This window comes from Protopterus annectens, chromosome 3.part0 (assembly GCF_019279795.1).
Source record: "Protopterus annectens isolate FY-2018-M chromosome 3.part0, PAN1.0, whole genome shotgun sequence".
Lineage (NCBI taxonomy): Eukaryota > Metazoa > Chordata > Ceratodontiformes > Protopteridae > Protopterus > Protopterus annectens.
Genome location: NC_056731.1, coordinates 1,197,104,162 through 1,197,123,732, shown reverse-complemented (window position 1 = coordinate 1,197,123,732; position 19,571 = coordinate 1,197,104,162). Strand labels below are relative to the sequence as shown.

The window sequence follows — 19,571 nt, the reverse complement described above, 5'->3', positions numbered from 1 at the left end:
GGAGTGAAACAAGATAAAATGACCCAAGTAAAAAAAGTTATATTCAGTTTGCTTGATGTGCACAACCAATGACACACATTTAATCAATCCTACTTCATCACATATTCATTCATTGAAGATGCAAAACATCAGAACAGATTCAACTTCAGAAAAACATACACTGGCTGCTAACACACTTTTGCAGTCAATAATTTCCTCAAAACTGTTGCTCAAAAGTATCACTCCGAGTGTGCATCTACTAATGGACCTACACTAACTTCTAGCATTAGCAATGCTTCCATGCCAAAAAAAACATCAGTGAACAAGACAAAGAAATACTGCTTTGCTAAATAGCTGGCAAACTCCATCAATAACAAAAATGTGCAGTTCTCCAGCCACTTTAGCTGCAGTAACACATAAAAAATGCTTCATGTGAGGGGCTTCTCCTTCCTTCACCCTCAAACATTGGTCTTAACCCACAAACTAGGAAACTCAAACGATGATCCAACCAATTTGTAGCCCATTGGTTGGATCATCGATTGGTCTTAACCCCTCACACCCTTACTTATACTAACTCCACAACTACAAAACTATGACCCAAATGAAAGTCATTGCTACAGTCAACTACACAAGTCAGTTATAACACAACTCAGCAAAGTGTGATGTTGACAGGTAATGACACCTTACCTACCCTACTCATTTGACAAACTGCAATACGACCATAAAAGCAAAACCTTTATTTTTAAGCTCCTTGTCACAGAGTCTAATCTTGCAACTGCACCATATGTCTCACTGTTAACCTCTGTCTAATGATGTCATCAAATATTTCCCCTCGTAGCTTGCTAAAAATGAAAATGCCAGTGTAATGCTCTTTTCTTTTTATGAAAATATAAGGAAGTCAGATGTTGGAAACTGTTTAACACAATACTGAATGCACTATTCTTCCCGGATATTTCAGAATTCTGCTTTCTGATTCAGTTATACCACTCATCAGGAAATCTCATGTTACAATAGCAAAAATACTTCTGCATATATTGTTATACAGTACTGCCTTATGTATTAATCCGGATCAGCACAAACAATAAAGTCTGACCATGGTACAGGGTGCCATCTGGAATCTCTGTAAACCTCACAGTGTCACCAGACAGCTTCTAACACAAGTTCACTGACTTTGATAAGGGTAAATCTTTCATGGTTCAGTGGAAACCCATCCTAGGATTGTGATCCTGTACCTTAGTTTATTCTTCATTCTGAGCGAACCATCTCTCATATTGCTGAACACAAGATTGCAAAATTAATCTCAGAAACACAGCTTATTTCAGACTGTCTATATGTGTTGCTATTTTGGCAGTGTCTGTTTCTACTACGGTTTATCCCCTGAATTTTTCCCGCTGAGCCTTTCCTTTTTCAAGACTTTAAAGAGTTGCATTGAATCATATATTAAACAATGCAAAGCAGCAAAAATCAAACAGACATATACAAGTATGCAGAGAATAACCCATTAACTTGAGTTAATAAACCATTTATGCATATGAAATTATCACTGCCCTGCTAGTTAGAACATGTTTGTACTAATAATTATTACTTTAAACTTTCTTAATTCCTGTTAATTCCACTCCTAAAGGAGACTGGCTCTAAATCACATTTTTAGTAAAATCAGATGAATAGTATGTACAGGAAAAGAACTGGATAGATTCTTCCGAACATCATCATCCAGATTTATCAGATATAAAAATTCTAATCCACTATCTTACCTACAAGACTTCAGAATCATTTTAACCTACAAAGAAATTAAACTGTACTAGGTAATAACTAACAGGAGAGGTCACCTTAAAGTGATCAAATGAAAATTCACCAAATGACCAGCACCAAAAATAGACAATCAGATACATGCAGGACAGAGCAAAGAACTTATTGCAGCTAAAAACGAGAGATACTGAAACCCACAAAACCAGGACTGGATCAGAATACTTAATAAAACACATATTTAATGCTCCACTATCACTTTGAGGAGGGCAAACTACTGTTTACCCCTAATGTAGGATGCATTACCAACCATACTCCACCATGCATTCATATTATAACATCAAGGCAACACAAACATGAACAAGGGGTTAATATTACATCATGCTTCTCTACTAGCCCACTTTCCCAGAGATATATGACCTCACAGTAGTAGTAATAATATCATTGAAGACGTGGGGATAAAAAGATGCAGAGGGGATTGCCTGCTTAAATATATTACTCTGAATGCTAACATTTTGATATAGATATTTACATGACCCGGCGCATAATTTCATTTTCCTGCTGCCACTGCTCTGTGCAGTGATGAGATACTCCTTTAATTATTTTTTTATTTGATGATATATGTATGATGAATGACCTTTCAGTGATAATCTTATTTCGGTCATCCTATGAAGAAGATCTTAGAGTAAGTGTTTAAGTGATGCCTGATTGCCTGAGAATATGAATCAGACTATGAAGGAAAAAAGAAAGATGCATTCCTAGCGTAGATAGTGTGCAAACAAACAGAGTCACAGACCCTTAGGATTAAGGTTGAGAAATTCCATTCTTTAAAAACAAACTAAGGCATTCTAGAAAGCAAGTGTGAAATATTACATTTAATCCCTTGGAAATCCTACTACAGGCTTTGCTATTTCTCTGTTTATGGTACTGACCTTCAGTGCTGCCTCAGCTTCTTCCAAGGCTGGCCTTGCAGCTTCTAGCTTCTCCTCTGCAATGGCTTTATCAGCAGAGATGCTGTCGACAATGGCCTGGGCTTTATCTTTGACCTTCTGCACTTCAACTTTCACTTTCTCAGCTGCCTGGGCTTTTACAGTTACCTCTTTCAACACCTAGGAGACAAACAAGATTATAAACACGAAAGGCAGACACACAAACTTAGAATCCAAAAACCAAAGCGAGCAGGAAATACGTGGAAAAAACAATTTAATGTTGTAAGCGCTTTCGGAAAAAGACTGTGCTTTTCCTTCTTCAGACCTAGAACACTCACATTCAAATGCTTATAAAAGAAACAGCAAATGTCAATTAATTAATTAATTAGGATAAAAAGTCAAATTTTAAAGTAACAGACTCTGTTATTTAAACTTTTCCAAAAAGTTGCAGCCAAAAATGCATTGGCTAGGCACATAGTTGATTTTTCGGACCACTCCTTTAAGTTTTCAGTTTTAAAACATATAAGTACAGATGTGAGAGGTGGCCCTTGGCAAATTAACCTAGAAATTGAAGAACTAAGATGGCAAATTTCCACTGCAGCATACTTGCCCCCAGGTCTGAACGAAACAGTTTCGATCAAATGTTTCTTAAGGCTTTTGGCTTTAAAAAGATGAAGTTAGAAAATGGAATTTGTTTTTTATTTAGGAACTTCCTCTTGTATTTAATACATATATTCACCTTGGTTTTTAAAACATTTATTTTAGTTGTATAAATACTTGCTAAAAATTAATTAACTGGTATTTTAGATTTGTATTTAAAATGTATGAATGTAGGTTGGTATGGATTCCTGATATCCAAGGGTTGTTCAGCTGGATTGTATACTACTGTTTTTGGCTGCAACTTTTTGGAAAAGTTTAAATAACAGAGTCTGTTACTTTAAAATTTGACTTTTTATCCTAATTAATTAATTAATTGACATTTGCTGTTTCTTTTATAAGCATTTGAATGTGAGTGTTCTAGGTCTGAAGAAGGACAAACAAGATTATGCTAAAGCAATTGAAAGTAAAAAAAAAAAAAAACAAACAAACATTAGGTGGAATTAGTAATCTTGACCTGAACACTTCTTAGCATTTCAGTTCTTAGCATGACAGTGTCTATACGCAGCTATACTAGAAATATAATAATGCAACTCTGGTTCTTTGGCATGGCTTTCTGTCACGGTATATACTAGGAAAAGTATTCTGATGACAAAGGTGGTTGCAATCTACCTCCAAATGCTCTACATAATCAGTCCATTGACTTCAGCCTAGCAGTGGCTAACATATTTTAGTATTTATCTCCATCCTCAAGAATAGTTCTTAGAAATGAAAGGCACATTTTGAACTTTTAGAGTATGCATCCAAAGTGGTGTGCAACAAAAACTGTGTAGGACAAGTCAACAGTTTATCAACGAATTCATCACCTGAATATGAAATGCAGAATATTCTCAAGGTTTGCTGTATGCTATATGGTGACACTATATTGGTAAAATGAATGTGGGCTGCTGGTAAAGCACAGATATTCTTTACCCTAGGTCTGCTGTTCTATATATTCTAAATCATACATTGTACATTCATAACTGATGAAAGCAAACAAGCACAAAGGAAAATTATCCAAATTAGCTTGGACTGTGATATCATAAGGATCATGGTAAGAGTAAATGAATTTTGAAATTCATGTCAGAGAATAAAACTAAGAGAGGGACAAGGTCAATGGTGATCACAACAGCATGAATGTGTTAAAACTTATAGGCATGACAGCATCTTATAAAAAAAAACTTCCAAACTATAAAATCCATCTCAAACAATACCTTACCCAGTCTTAGTCATGCTCAAGTTCATATAACCAGGTTGAGATATCTTGTAAAAGCACACACTTCTTATTGCTTATCACAAACTTATTGCCCCTACTTGAATCACTATACCCCTAACACCCTTCCTTCTTGCACTTGACGTAACACATCCATTTTCACCCCACCCTTAAACAATACTTCCAACCTTGCTCTTTTTCTAACTCCCCCATCTACTGCTCTACCCCTCTCATGCATCTCCTGTATACCTAAGTTATAAACCTTCTGGATATACTACTTTGGAACAGGCAGCTTAAATAGAAACAACTCTATACCATGTTCTCTGCCTCATCATGGAACTCATAAACAAAGACATTGGTAATCTCCAAACTCTAGATCCCACCCAGTTCGGATTTGTGAAAGGCAGATCATGCCTCCTGAACCTGATCGACTTCTTTGAGGCATTCACCAAAGCCGTAGATGAGGGTAAGGTGGTTCACACAGCCTATCTTTACCTCGTCAAGGCTTTCGACATCATCCCCCATTCTGGAATTATAGCTAAACTCACTAAACTAGGTATAAATCCCTACTTCACAAGATGGGTTGCCAACTGGCTCACTGACAGAACCCACACTGTAAAAGTTGCAGACTCCAAATCTGACCTCAAACCAGTGACAAGTGGAGTACAGGGTTCAGTCCTGGGACCTCTCCTGTTTGGTATATACTTCTCTGAAGTACAGGCTAACACAGAAGGCCTCTGGCTAATGAAGTTCGCAGATGACTGTAAACTAGGAGCCATAGTCAAGTCCCAAAATGATGTGGACATCCTACAGAAGGGCCTCGCTGAGACAGATGCCTGGTGTCAGAGCCATGGCCTCAAGCTCAATGCCAAAAAGTGCAGTGTCATCCCCTTTGATAAAAACTCTGTACCCATGAACTACCACATAGGCAGCAATCTACTTAACACTGAATGTGTGATAAGAGACCTTGGGACCTAGGTGTACAGTAGTCTCTCCTTTGATAGTCACATCGCCACAGTAGTCAGGAAGTCCTTCTACGTGGCAACCTCATCATAAAATGGTTCTCATCCAGGAAAAAAAGAGGTCATTGTTCCCCTCTACTCGACACTCATTAGGCCCATTATAGAGTACAACGCCCCTTTTGGAATGTACCTTACAAGACATCTGCAGCAGCTGGAAAAGCCACAGAAGTACCTCACAAAAAGATTACTGGCCTCAAACAAATGCCCTACACTGACCATCTCAAAAAACTCCAGCTTTACTCGGTAGCATATCGCCTACTCCGAGGTGATCTCTGCCTAACATATAAAGCTATAACGAAATGAATCCAAAAGGCTACTAGCGGAATCACAAAGACGCTGGAGACATGAATAAATTCCACACTTTTAATGAAGGTTGTTTAGCGCTTTCATCTAGTACAACTAGACTTCATCAGAACTGAATGAGAGTTGGAACTCCTCTTGGCAACAGATGTTAATGACAACAGTTCCTTCTTAATAACGAAAAGTTCGGAGTGCAGTCATTTGAGTCTAGAAGCGGTAGTTCCTGACTTCAGAATACATCCCACAAAGAAAAGCAAACAAGGGGTCACTGATCATCACCCCTCTTAACTGCCAAATCACCCAAAGGCAAATATAAATTTATCGACCAGGAGGGCAACTCAGTATCAGATTTGTCGAAACGATCTGCAGCAAAGATATCGATTAAGCGCTTAGGTTTCTGCAAGTTTTCCTGCTGCTGTAATCAACCAAGCGTCACTTCCTACAGTACTGCAAAAGCGATCGAGTGGTGCTGTGCAGAGCACACCAGCTCAGCTCTATCATGTGACGTATATCAGGAGGGAGGGGGTGCTGCAAGGCCCTTACTAAGGCCCTTGTAGGAAGTGACGCTTGGTTGATTACAGCAGCAGGAAAACTTGCAGAAACCTAAGCGCTTAATCGATATTTTTGCTGCAGATCGTTTCGACAAATCTGATACTGAGTTACCCTCCTGGTCGATAAATGTATATTTGCCTTTGGGTGATTTGGCAGTTAAGAGGGGTGATGATCAGTGACCCCTTGTTTGCTTTTCTTTGTGGGATGTATTCTGAAGTCAGGAACTACCGCTTCTAGACTCAAATGACTGCACTCCGAACTTTTAGTTATTAAGAAGGAACTGTTGTCATTAACATCTGTTGCCAAGAGGACTTCCAACTCTCATTCAGTTCTGATGAAGTCTAGCTGTACTAGATGAAAGCGCTAAACAACCTTCATTAAAAGTGTGGAATTTATTCACGTCTCCAGCGTCTTTGTGATTCCACTAGTAGCCTTTTGGATTCATTTCGTTTTGGTTGTAGTGGCAACTTGGACTTTTTTCTAACATATAAAGCTATGTCAAACCGAGAGCTGTTGGACATGCTACACCTAAAGAAATCCCAATCCCTCCATGCTACACGCTCTAGGGACCTAAACCTTGTCACCACAATAAACAGGACATGCTGGAGGGATAGATTCCTGTCCCAGAGACTTCCCATACTCTGGAACAGGCTACCCATCTATGTCAAGCAAACTTCTTCATTAGCACTCGTAAAGAAAAATCTTGATGAGTGGATGGGAAATAGGAAATACACCCCGAGGATTACTTCTGTGTTTCTGCTCGACAGTGGCACAGGAAAATAACTTTCTTGGGTGGTGTAAGCCAGGGAACCTTGCTGGCTAGGCTTACGTAGGCCATTGGGCCAATAGCCTGGTACCTACCTATGAACCTATATGCTATTACCACTATCCTCCTATACAATACTAACATCTTCCATGCCCTCCTACTTCAATACATCTCTCGATCTCTTTACAGACTTATACAGTACAAAACTCTCCCTTCCTACATAATTTTATAAATAGCTTCATTACATGTCTTGAACTCCTTGCAAATCCCTCTCTACTGAAATGAAACAACACTAAACTTTTGTATACAATAATGTTTCCCTTTTGCAGTATCAGTCCATTTACTTCTGCAAGATTTTACAGCTGTAACAATTGTACAGACGTATAATTGTCGATGCAAATACTTCACTGTATATACCTATCTTGTAAATATGTTTGCTGTTTCATAAGAAATGTAACTGTTGTTTTTCTGAGAACTGTATGAAATTCACTTGTTAATATAAATGTACTGGGGTGGGGCTTTTCTCCCCAGGCCTCCACTGAAAATGTGCTCTGCCTAATCTGACTTTCTCAGTCAACAAAGACAAATAAATATCTTATAAAAGATGGCAACTTGGACCCAAATATCAGTTGTGTCTGAACTCTTACATTTCAGATCATAAACCTCACATGCAACCATAAAGAGGTAAATTCTTTCTATACTATAACTACATTCCAGACTTCACCCATAGTAAAATATATGGAGAACAAAACAGATGGAAATCCCTTGTGCCCTTTAAATTCCTAGTGTCCAAGACTAACATTGATGCAAATCAGCCTTAATCTACTGTGCTGCAAGTGAACATGTAGGATATGTATCATCAAAAAGGCAGCAGATAGAAACGTGACACAATAAGCCTGTCAGAATTTTGGCTTAGTAGCTTAGCATCAGTTTATGATACAGCTGTCCTGTGCTTACATTATTTATTTATTTATTTATTTATTTATTTATTTATATTTGTTGACTGGGAGTGTCCAACTGGACGTAGGTCCATTTTCAGTGGAGGCCCGGGGAGAAAAGCTCCACAGTTAAAATAAACAGACAGTAGTTACATTGGATTACATAGCGATTAACAATTTACATAGCAATTACTTACAACATATTTACAGATGAAGAACATAGTACATCAGTAGACAACTAGAATCTTTATCTGTGAAGTACATAACAGACATTAACAAATGTTAAAATAAGAAGTTCCTCCTGTATAAGTACTAGGCTTATGAGCATCTGAGCTTGCTATAATCAAGGTAGTTAGTGGAGTGGAAAGAAAGGTAGTGGCTGGATGGGATGGGTGATATTAGAGTGGGAGTTGCAAGGGCATAGCCAGCATGTTTTTAGGTGCGCTTTTAGTAAAGTTTTGAAGTGGGTGCATGATGGTACGGAGGTAATTGTGGGTGGAAGGGAGTTCCATAATTTGGCTATGGTGCAAGAGAATAGTGCTTCACCAGCAGAGTTATTGGCTTTAGTGATCTGCAAGTGATTTTTGTTGCTGGATCTTAGTGGTCTGGTGGTACATTGACTAATATCACCACTATAGGGTAGCTAATGTGTTCTGGTCTTGTGCCACTAGGTGGAGCTAGAGAAAGGCGGAAGGAGGGGAGATGAGTTAGTGGATGTGAAAAGGACTGGATGTTCCTGTTCCTGTTGTACTGAGGGTTTCTGTTACTGTTGTTGCTTCGAATGGTTCGACTAAAATCTTTAATATTGAACTTGGAGTCTGTCTATATTAGTCATCTAGTAGCTTAACAATTTGGCAACGAGGTACTTACTTGTTTCTGTTGTTTACAATGGCCGTTGCTGCTAATCCTTTTCCTCCACCATTTTTGCCATGCCCGGGTGAACCTGCTATACCATTTGATATGTGGCTGAAAATGTTTAATAACTACATGCTGGTTGTTGGTGCATCAGGAGATAAATGGCCAGAAGCATGCAAAAAGGCACCTTGCCTTCATTGTTTAGGAACTGAAGGTTAGAGACTGTTTTACATGCTTCCAAACCAAGGTATGTCAATGGAAGACACTATTAGGGCTTTACAAGCTCATTTTGCTCCATGGAGAAATGTTGCTGAGCGGCATGCTTTTAGAAAATGTGCTCAGGCTGCCCATGAAACTATGCCTCAGTATGTGGCCGCATTATAAGAATTAGCAGTTAAATCTGACTTTGATACTAAAGTGGATGAAATGTTCCACCAACTGATCACATAAAATGTGTCTAGTCATCATATATGTGAATAATTACTTTTAGAACCGGACTTGACTTTGGATAAAGCTATTACAATTGCTACACAAATTGAAGCTGTGGGTGAGCGGGCAAAGTTTATTTCAGGTGACAGACCAATCCTGGTACGGACTTTACATACTCAACCTGTGTCTGCTGCTGGTCGCCACCACCACAGACCTTCTTCCAAGTCCCCACCTGTTTCACAGCCTACAGCTGCTATGCCTTCTGCAGCCACTCTTCATGCTTGTTACTGTTGTGGATCTGATTAACATCTTGCCAGTGATAAACACTGTCCTGCTGCTTCTGTTAAATTTAACAACTGCCGGAATGCTGGTCATTTTGCACGTGTTTGCCGTTCTTTACAAACATGATATGTGCAGGAAGTTGCCTTACCTGAGCTTTAGATACTTTACTTAAGTGACCATTCATCGTCTGAGAGAATCTTTTGCAGTGTCACAATGAAAACATCACTGCTACTGCATTTGAGGATTGAGTTGTAGATTCTGGCTCATCACTATTCATTTTGTCTAAATGTAAATATAATGCTCACTTTCAAGGGAACCTTTATTGCCACCTTCAGTTAAGTTAGTGAGTTATTCCTTTGCTCTACTTCCTGTACTTGGCTGCTTACTAGTTACTGTGTCCAAAGATGATGTTTCATGCTTTACATCTGTTTTCATTGTGGAGTGTGGAACTGCTTTGCTGGGCATGGATTTAATAAAGGGTCTACATCTGTGCTTTAATGACAGTACTGTCTTATCACATGCTACCATGAACTTGGTTCCTGTCATGCTTCTTTCCACAGCTCCGTTACCTCCTCTGACCCTAGGTTGTGCAAAAGGCTTCATGCACAAAGTTAAAGTATTAGATTCTGTTACTCCAGCACGACAGAAATTATGTCACCTTCCTCTGTCAGTTCGGCAGGATGTAAGTGCAGAGCTCAATCGTCTTCTTCAAGCAGGGATTATTGAAAGAACTGATGCTTCTCCCTGGGTCTCGCCCATTGTGGTGGTTCAAAACAGGACTGGTGGGTACTCGCCTATGCATTGATTTCAGAGAACCTAATAAACTATCATTATGGACAGTTTTCCTTTACCTCACATTGATGAAGTGCTATCCTTGCTGAAAGGAGCAACAGTGTTCTCTACCATTGATTTAGAAAGTGCATACTTTCAGCTTTTGCTTCATGAAGACAGCCATGACTTGACTGCCTTTATTACTCAGGACAGCTTGTTCTTGTTTTGTCAGTTCCATACGGGTTAGCATCTGCTCCATCTGCTATTCAAAAGATGCTTGCTACAATTTTGGGTTGCCAGATGTTGCAGGCTACAAGATGATATAATTTTGTGGGGGCGCACACAGGCTAACCATGATTGGACACTTCAATCAGTACTTAAATGCATAAAAGATGCAGGATTAATCAGGCCAGTTTGCGTTTTCTGGGCGATACTGTTACAAAAAAAGGGATACAGCCTAATTAGGAACATCTTGAGGCTCTTCTCTGTGCTCCAGCTCCCACCAATGTTTCCAAGTTATGTTCCTTCCTTGGACCTGCACCTTGGTATAATATGTTTATTCCATATTTTGCCACCATTGTAGAACCCCTACATGCCTGCCTCTGCCAAGATATGCCATTTTCCTGGTCTGAGGAAGCTCAGCCCAGTTTTATGTCAGTGAAACTGGGGCTGATAGACAGTCCAGCCTTGGCTTTATTTGACCCTGATTTGCCTACTGTGGTTTCTACTGATGTATCTGATTATGGGCTTGGAGCTGTCCTTGCTCAAGTTCACCCTAACCATAGAGAATGGGCTGTTGCCTTTGCATTTAGGATCCTTATTGCTGCTGAAAGGAAATATTCTACAATTGAAAACCAGGCTCTTGGATGTGTGTGGGCTGTTGAAAAATGGAGAACTTACTTATGGTGTCATAAATTTACTCTCCATACTAACCATCAAGCATTGACCATGCTACTGTCCTCAAAAGAGTCTGATCAAGCAGACATGCGGATTGCACGTTAGGCAGCTCGACTGCTGTCCTTCAACTATACTGTTGCTTATCATTCTGGGTCACAGAATTACACTGCTGGTTGTCACAACTGCACTGGTATGCCACAACAAGATTTGTTAACTGAGAGGGCATATCATGTGGAAATGCTCCACATTGGCTTTGAGAAAGCAGCCAAGACCTGTATTAGTAGACATTCAATAATATCAGAGAAAAAAACGATCTTGACAAAATGTGGCAGAAGTACAAAGTATTAAAACTGGAGACAAAGTGTGAAAAATACTTATTCAGTATACATCATGAAGAGAAGCAAATTTATTCCAGCACTCTGGGATTGTCAAGTGGCAGTCATGAGACTCAAGCGTCTGTATCCAGCTGACTTCAGAATATATATATATATATATATATATATATATATATATATATATATATATATATATGTAGATATATACACACACACACACACACATATATATATATATATATATATATATATATATATATAGATATATACACACACACACACACACATATATATATATATACACACACACACACACACACATATATATATATATATATATATATATACACACACACACACATATATATACACACACACACACACATATATATATATATATATATATACACACACACACACACATATATATATATATATATATATATATATATATATATATATATATATATACACACACACACACATATATATATATATATATATATATATATATACACACACACACACACATATATATATATATATATATATATATATATATATATATATATATTATATATACAGCTAGATATACATATTTTATTATGCAGAACAGGCTAAGGAATAAATACAAAAATGTGTCTAACAAAAAGTGAGCTATCAAACAGAAGAATACTCAGCTTCTCATTGTTCTGATAATAAAGTTCATAGAGAGACTTTGCCAGTAAAACCCTTTCCAATGTTCCAAAGGAAAATGCTCCAGAGACAGAAAAAGAAACATTGACTAGAAGAATCAGAAGTACCTTGAACTTGAGTTTGGGTGTTGGGAGAAGGAGATGAACAGAAAGAAGAAAAGCGACACTGAAATTATGAATAAATGTGAGATTATAAAGCATCAATCGGATTTGTGAAATATGGCTTTATTAGAATAAGTGGATGAGAAGGACTGGACTTTTGTTGATTTTGTTAAACTTGTGTGTGGACTGAAACACGTATACCCCACTTCGTGTTTTTAATGTTTGGAAAGACATTAACAGGAAAAAAAGATTATTATTTATAGGTGGAAACTAGAACCTGATTTGTAAGAGTATGCACATGGGGGACCTAGAAAGGAAAATATAACAAAAAAGGATAGATTTCTGAAGAAACTTATGAAAACAATTTGGTATGGATGACCTGAATTCAGTAGTAGGACCTGAGAGAGAATGGGCATATTATTCAGCAAAGGTTGAATAACTGGGTTGGGCTGGACTAGAAAGAAATGATATTTCACGGGAATGTGCATTTAATTGAAATGCTTTGACACACATGCAATAACTATTTCAGATAATGTGCCAGTAACAACCAAGATAAAAATCAGGGATAATGAAGTAAAAATCAGAAACGGTTGCATCCACACTTCCTGTTAAAAAGAGAGGAATTTAAGGAATGGGTACCGGAAATTATTTGAGAGTCATTACGGAAGACAGAAATTTCTTCAGAAGTGATAGCTACTGAGTGGGATAAAATGAAAGAGGAGTTTAAAAATAAGATAGAAATAAAAAAAAAAGAGATATGGTTAAGAAGTAACAAGATTTATTTAGAGGGGTTGACTAATGTTAAAGTATTGCAGAATAAGGGGAATTTCAAAGAACAAGAAGAGGCACAACTGCAAAAATGCTAAACAGAAAATATAAGAGTATCTGGACAACATGCATGAGTTTAGAAAGATTTCTGTTAAGCATCTGTTTTTTTATTAATAACTCCAGAGCACAAAAGATTTTAACACAACAACTTAGCAAAAGAAAATAGAAAGGGCTGTTGCAAAATCAGGGAGCCTATAACAAGAAAAATAACCAGAGATCATGTAGAGGTATTAGAAATATTCCAGAAATTGTATGAAAATGTGTATAAAGCAGAGAAATGTAAAATTAAGAAAGATAACAAATGGAAATATTTATGGAAGACTTAAGCATGCTAAGATTAAAGGTAGATAAGGCTCAACAATTGACAGTTGATATATGAGGAAATGAGATAAAACAGCAATGCATAATCAATCTACAGGGAAGTCTCCAGGAATAGGTGGTATTCCTGTGGGAGTTTGGAAGCTGTGAGGGAAGAAAGTGATAAAGATCTGAAAGGTTTTGTTCAACGGTATTTTAAAAGGTGGGGAAGCACCAACATGGTTTAAGAAACTGTGGTGGCTGTAATACCTAAAGATGGTAGACCCACCAGACCCAGCTTCATATAGGCACATTTCAATCTAAGCCATGATTATAAAGTGGTTATGTCTCCAATATCTAAAAGAATGGCAAAGGTTATGACAAAATTGACAGATATGAATTGGTGTGGTTTTGTGGAGGAGAGGCAAACATTTGACAACATTAATAGAACAATGATGATCCAGAGGGAAGTAGAATATAAGAAAATACATTTCTTGATGGTGGTTCTTGATGCAGAGAAAGTAGTCAATGAAGTAAGCTGGAATTTTTATGAGTAAGGCAATAGAAGCGCTTGCATTCCCCAAAACAATAATAAGGTTATGACACAAAAGAAGGAGCCAATGAACTCACAAACTAGTGAACCAATAAACATCAATTAAAATAAGAACTAGTTGAAACTAAAAAGCACAATTTTAATAAGAGAAGAGTAGTAAGCACTTTCATTCACAATGGAACTTCATCAGACCATCCGCATTACATTACTACAAACATTTAAATATTAAATCAATAATTCACATCAATTAATTCAATCAATGTTTTAACTTTCCTATTAAGCACAATTTTGAAATTTTCTTTACATTCAAACCTGGGAACTGGCAGGCATTATTTAACCTAATCCGCCAGCAGTATTCCTTCCAATCGAAATCATCTTCAGCTACAAAACTATATTCATAATTATTAACAGAATCAATCACACTAAACACAAAAAATATTGTTTTTCCTAGTATTAATAACACACACACAATCTTTCACAAGATGTCTGGCCAAAGCATTATCTATATCTAATTTTGCAACAGCATGCACATGTTCATATACCCAAGCAGTAAATTCTCTAATCTTTCTGCCTATATAAAATGTATAGCATAATAAGCAAAATCCAATATACACCACAAATTTACATCTGCAAATAAATTTATTATTCAGGTGAATACTAAAACTCCTACTCTTAACAAATACTTTAGAGCCTTCTAAAATAAACCTACAATAATTGTACGACTGAGACTTGAACATTCCTCCATTCAAATTATCAGGAAATTCATAAGGAATCTGCAATTCTTCCTAACTAATTATTTGATCTTTCTTTCATCTACAGAGTTCTTTGTTAGGATGACTTATAAGCAAATCATTATTTTTCTCCTTCATTCCTGCTAACAGGTTTAAATTGAAATTCTCATTTATTTTTTACTTCTTTGAATAATTTGTCTATTAATGGCTTAGGATACTCCCTTCCTTCAAAATTATTCTATAGTAGAATACACTCATTGGTAAAATTCTCATGTTTAAAAAAACACAACTTTAATAAAGGGTGAATCAGATCTTTTTTGCATATATCCATTAACATGATTTGCATTCTACATGAAATTGTGAAAAAAGTCACAATGCAGCTTATCTAAATGTTACAGGAAACCTTGGAACAATACGGGCTTGTTAAAGGGAGAGTTTTCCTTCTGTATTTTGTGGTATTATTTGAAAAGGCAACAGTAGCTCTTCTTACTGAAGAGCTGACATGGCATACCGCTGACCTGGACCTGGCTAAGGTATTCATCATTATTCTATACAAGGCAATAATTGATATATAAAAACCAAACAGTGTCAATCCATATGTATAATTCACTTGATAAACCAATGGTTAAAGAAAAGGGCACAATCTGTTTCAATGTGGGTTACCAATGTTGCTCATGGGGCTTTGCACTAAACCAATTCCTTGTTGAACATTCTTCTTAGATATAAAAAGTAGGAAAAGGGACATAAATAATCATATATCATGATGATAATGGCAAACTGATTAAAATAAGTAATTCAATGAAAGATGCTGAAGTTCTCCAAAATAGTCCACAAAAGACATACACCTAGTGCAGTAGTGTCACACTTATTTTAATGTCAGCAAGCATAACATCATGACAGTTGGTATAAAGGACACAAGCAGATTGCAAAATAAATGGTCACATCATAAAAAAGCAGTACTTCATTAGAGATCTTGGGATAACACTGCATAACAGTTTAAATGTCAACCTTTATGGGTCTACCGAAGTCAAACAAGCATGGTCTGTAGCCCATTTAATTCTAAAAAGCATGTCTAATCAGTCCAGGTATATCACTGCACTGCTTCATAGCTCAGCTGTCACACCCATTATCGAACACAATGCTGCGTTTTGTAATCTTTATATGAAACTAGAAAAAATACAATTCTGAGACTCTCAATGAGCATGTTAGCCAATGGCAAAACATCCTAACAAGTTGTCCAATCGCTTTAAAGATGACTACTGAAAAACATTAACCAACTACTGTACAGTGTCACCTACAGCATGTTGAATTAAGTGTCAAAATGTGCAGACCAGTGCAGTATAAAAACAGAAAACAGAAAATTGAAATAGCCAGTCAAAATGTAAAATGCCACTAGGCTAGAGTAATCTGAACCTCAAAAACAGTAGCAAATTACCTTGTCTCAAAGGACAATCACTATGGGTCTACTTCAGAAGACTGACAGATCAAAAGACTGGCTCCCAAAATACTGAAAGACCAAAAGACTGAATTCCAAAATACTGAAAAAGCAAAACTCAAAATACTAAAAACATGTTTAATGCTGGGGGCAAGCCTACCTGCATCCCTCATGTGGGGGGCTACACACCCCAACCCCCCCTGCTAATTATATATACCAACTCCAAGATCACACAACAGTGGAGAAGGGGCAAATTTCATCCTTCAGTATTTTGAGCTTTCAGTATTTTGGGAATCAGTCTTTTGGTCTGTCAGTCTTCTGAAGTAGACATTTATATATATATATATATATATATATATATATATATATATATATATATATGTATATATAAATCTACACACACACACACACACACACACAAACACATATATATATATATATATATATATATATATATATATATATATATATATATATATATATATGTATATATATATATATATATATATATATGGATCTACTTCACATGGGCGACATTTCAGAATTTCGAAGGCCATATAGCTGAGACCATATGATCGACATTCGAAATGTCGACCATGGAATAAAAAAAAAAACACCACAAAAACTTACCTTCATGCTGCACCCCCGATGGGGGGGGGGGGCTCCGTCACCAATACCCCACAGAACTTAAATATGCCAACTCTACAGTGCAGAAGATGGAAATCTTTCCATTCCACACTGTACAGAGATGCTGGTTCCGCATGGCCGACATTTTGAATGTCGATCATATGGTTTCGGCCATATGGTCTTCCACATTCTGAAATGTCGACCATGTGAAGGGGACCCATATATATATATATATATATATATATATATATATATATATATATATATATATATATATTTATTTGGGTCTACTACCATTAACTGAAATAACCATTTGGCTACTAGGAGACAAAAGAAAACACCAAAACAAAATTAGAGCCAAGTGGTTAGTTTCCCTGTTAAAATTATCAGTGGTTCATTGCTTCGATGGAATGTGGTTTCAGTGGAGTCATCTTGGTTATTTGGAATTTGGATAAGTGTAATTTCGGTTAATGGCAGGGGACCCATATATATCTATATCTATCTATCTATCTATCGATCTATATCTACATATATATATATATATATATATATATATATATATACACACACATATATATATATATATTTATATATATATATATATATTTATATATATGTATATATATATATATATATATATATATAAAATCCATGATGACAAGCAAACACTGCCAAAATAAATTGTGCCTAATTAGCAATATGCACTGAAATTTGCAAAAAACTACTACCTCATATTTTAAATGATAATTTAAGTAATTAAAACATACTTCATTTGTATCTGAAGGGACTGAATACTGAATAAATGAGTCAAATCTAGTAATAAATCAAATTCAGTTCCAGAAAGAGCTATGATATATAGCCCACAGCACTCCAGCCAAAAGGGACAGACTGCATAATGAGATCTGAGGGGGACCCTAAAGAAAGTGACAGTGTACGCTCAGAGATGGACAGGAGCTACAGGTTTATCTTCTGCACCACTACAGGCAATATCTGAGTGCATAAGAACCAGCACTATTAGGTATGAATCTCATCAATGGTTCCACTCAATATACAAAGGGCAAATGGACAATAGGTAGATAGTAAATGTGCACTGCTGCTTTAGGAAATGGCCTTTTCTTTGCACATCCAAATAATTATTTAAAATGTGGAACTACAGATCAGAGTTTTTATCACTGGATCCTGAGGATTTCACTCACTTCAGAATGAGCCTACGATCTTCCAGTGCAAGCTTAACAGTAATTAAAACTTGCCAAAAAAAATTTGTGCAAACACACACATACACACACACATGTACACACACTGTATTTTCCAGAAAGGGAGCAGAGTAAATGGAAGTTTTCCAGCACCAACACTATGCTCCCACCAGTTAGTCACAACTAACAAACAGGAAAACAATTTACCATTATGCTTTGTCTCCAGGGGTATGCTTCAGCAGGTAAAGCAGTACCTGTTGTAACTTTTCTAATTTTAACTAACAATCGCTCTAAGCCCCACAGATAGGATTTTCTGTGGCTTCACTTTGAATTTGAAAATATGTCTTCCTGATTCTGCAGCTTACTTCAAACATAGAGGAAACGCTTAATATTTTTTGTAAATTCCATGAGGATTTTAATGAAGATAAAAATAATAATCCTGATGATTACAAAACTGACAAGTATTTAAAGAAAAAAATGTTATTAAGAAACTTAATGACCAACAAACATCTCTGCTGAATAAACCTTTTACCCTAATAGAAGTTAAATAAGGTTTTAAAAAAAGGATAAATAGTAAAGCGCCTGGGTTAGATGGTTTGATTATAGGATTATATAGTCTGTTTCCATCAAATATTTTCAAATTACTGAGTGATGCTTTCAGGAACATTCAGAGTGACAAAATAAGTCCTCCCTCATGGAAATTTTCTATAACCCACCTATATTTAAACAAGGAAAGGATATTAAGTTGCTTTCCTTATATAGACCTATTTCATTACCAGATATAGACTATAAAATATTTACTTCCATCTTCACTACAACATTAAGAGATATAGTAGATTAGTATATGACAATATAAAAAGGGTAGTAACTATCTCAGATTTAGCAAAAGGAATGAACGAGAAATTGGTCCCAATTAGCTTAGATATCAAGAGAGCTTTTGATTCTTCAGATTGTCCTATTTATGTAAAACATTAGAAGTGTTTGCATTTCCAGAACAATTTACTGGAAAATTAAAAAAAACTGTATAAAAACTCCAAAGCATAAGTTAAAATTCGATTTTACATTTCTCAAGGATTCACTTTAAACAAAAGCTCAAAGTAAGGGTGTCCCCTTGTCCCCTCTGCTATTTACATTAGTTATCAATGGTTTTAAATTTTAATTGTCTTGTTAATGCTTTTAATTGATTGTTAACTAAATAGGAGTTTTATTGGTTGGAATATATTTTAAATACCAAAGTAAAGAGATGTTGTATTGTCTGATGAAGAGGCAAAACTTCCCTGTAACAACGTTGTACACAGAGGGAATGCAGTGCAGTCTCCGAAAAAAAACTTTTAATATAAAATAGATACAGACAGATAAAACATTTCCTTGCCTAAGCAAGCATACAGAGTTAAGCGCTTTCACCTACTAGATGTAGGCTTCCTCAGAACTGTGCTTTAACATTTACAAAGTGTTTAAAT

The 19,571-nt window shown here is 36.4% G+C and overlaps 1 protein-coding gene across 1 annotated transcript in view; it reads right to left on the bottom strand.

Annotated features, from left to right (window-relative positions):
- DNAH5 (dynein axonemal heavy chain 5) overlaps window positions 1-19,571 on the bottom strand; it is a 1,226,896-nt gene that overhangs the window by 632,494 nt on the left and 574,831 nt on the right. Inside the window, exon 20 of the mRNA XM_044065791.1 lies at window positions 2,658-2,834. Coding sequence (XP_043921726.1) covers window positions 2,658-2,834 — 177 coding nt within the window. The remainder of the gene's footprint in view (window positions 1-2,657; window positions 2,835-19,571) is intronic.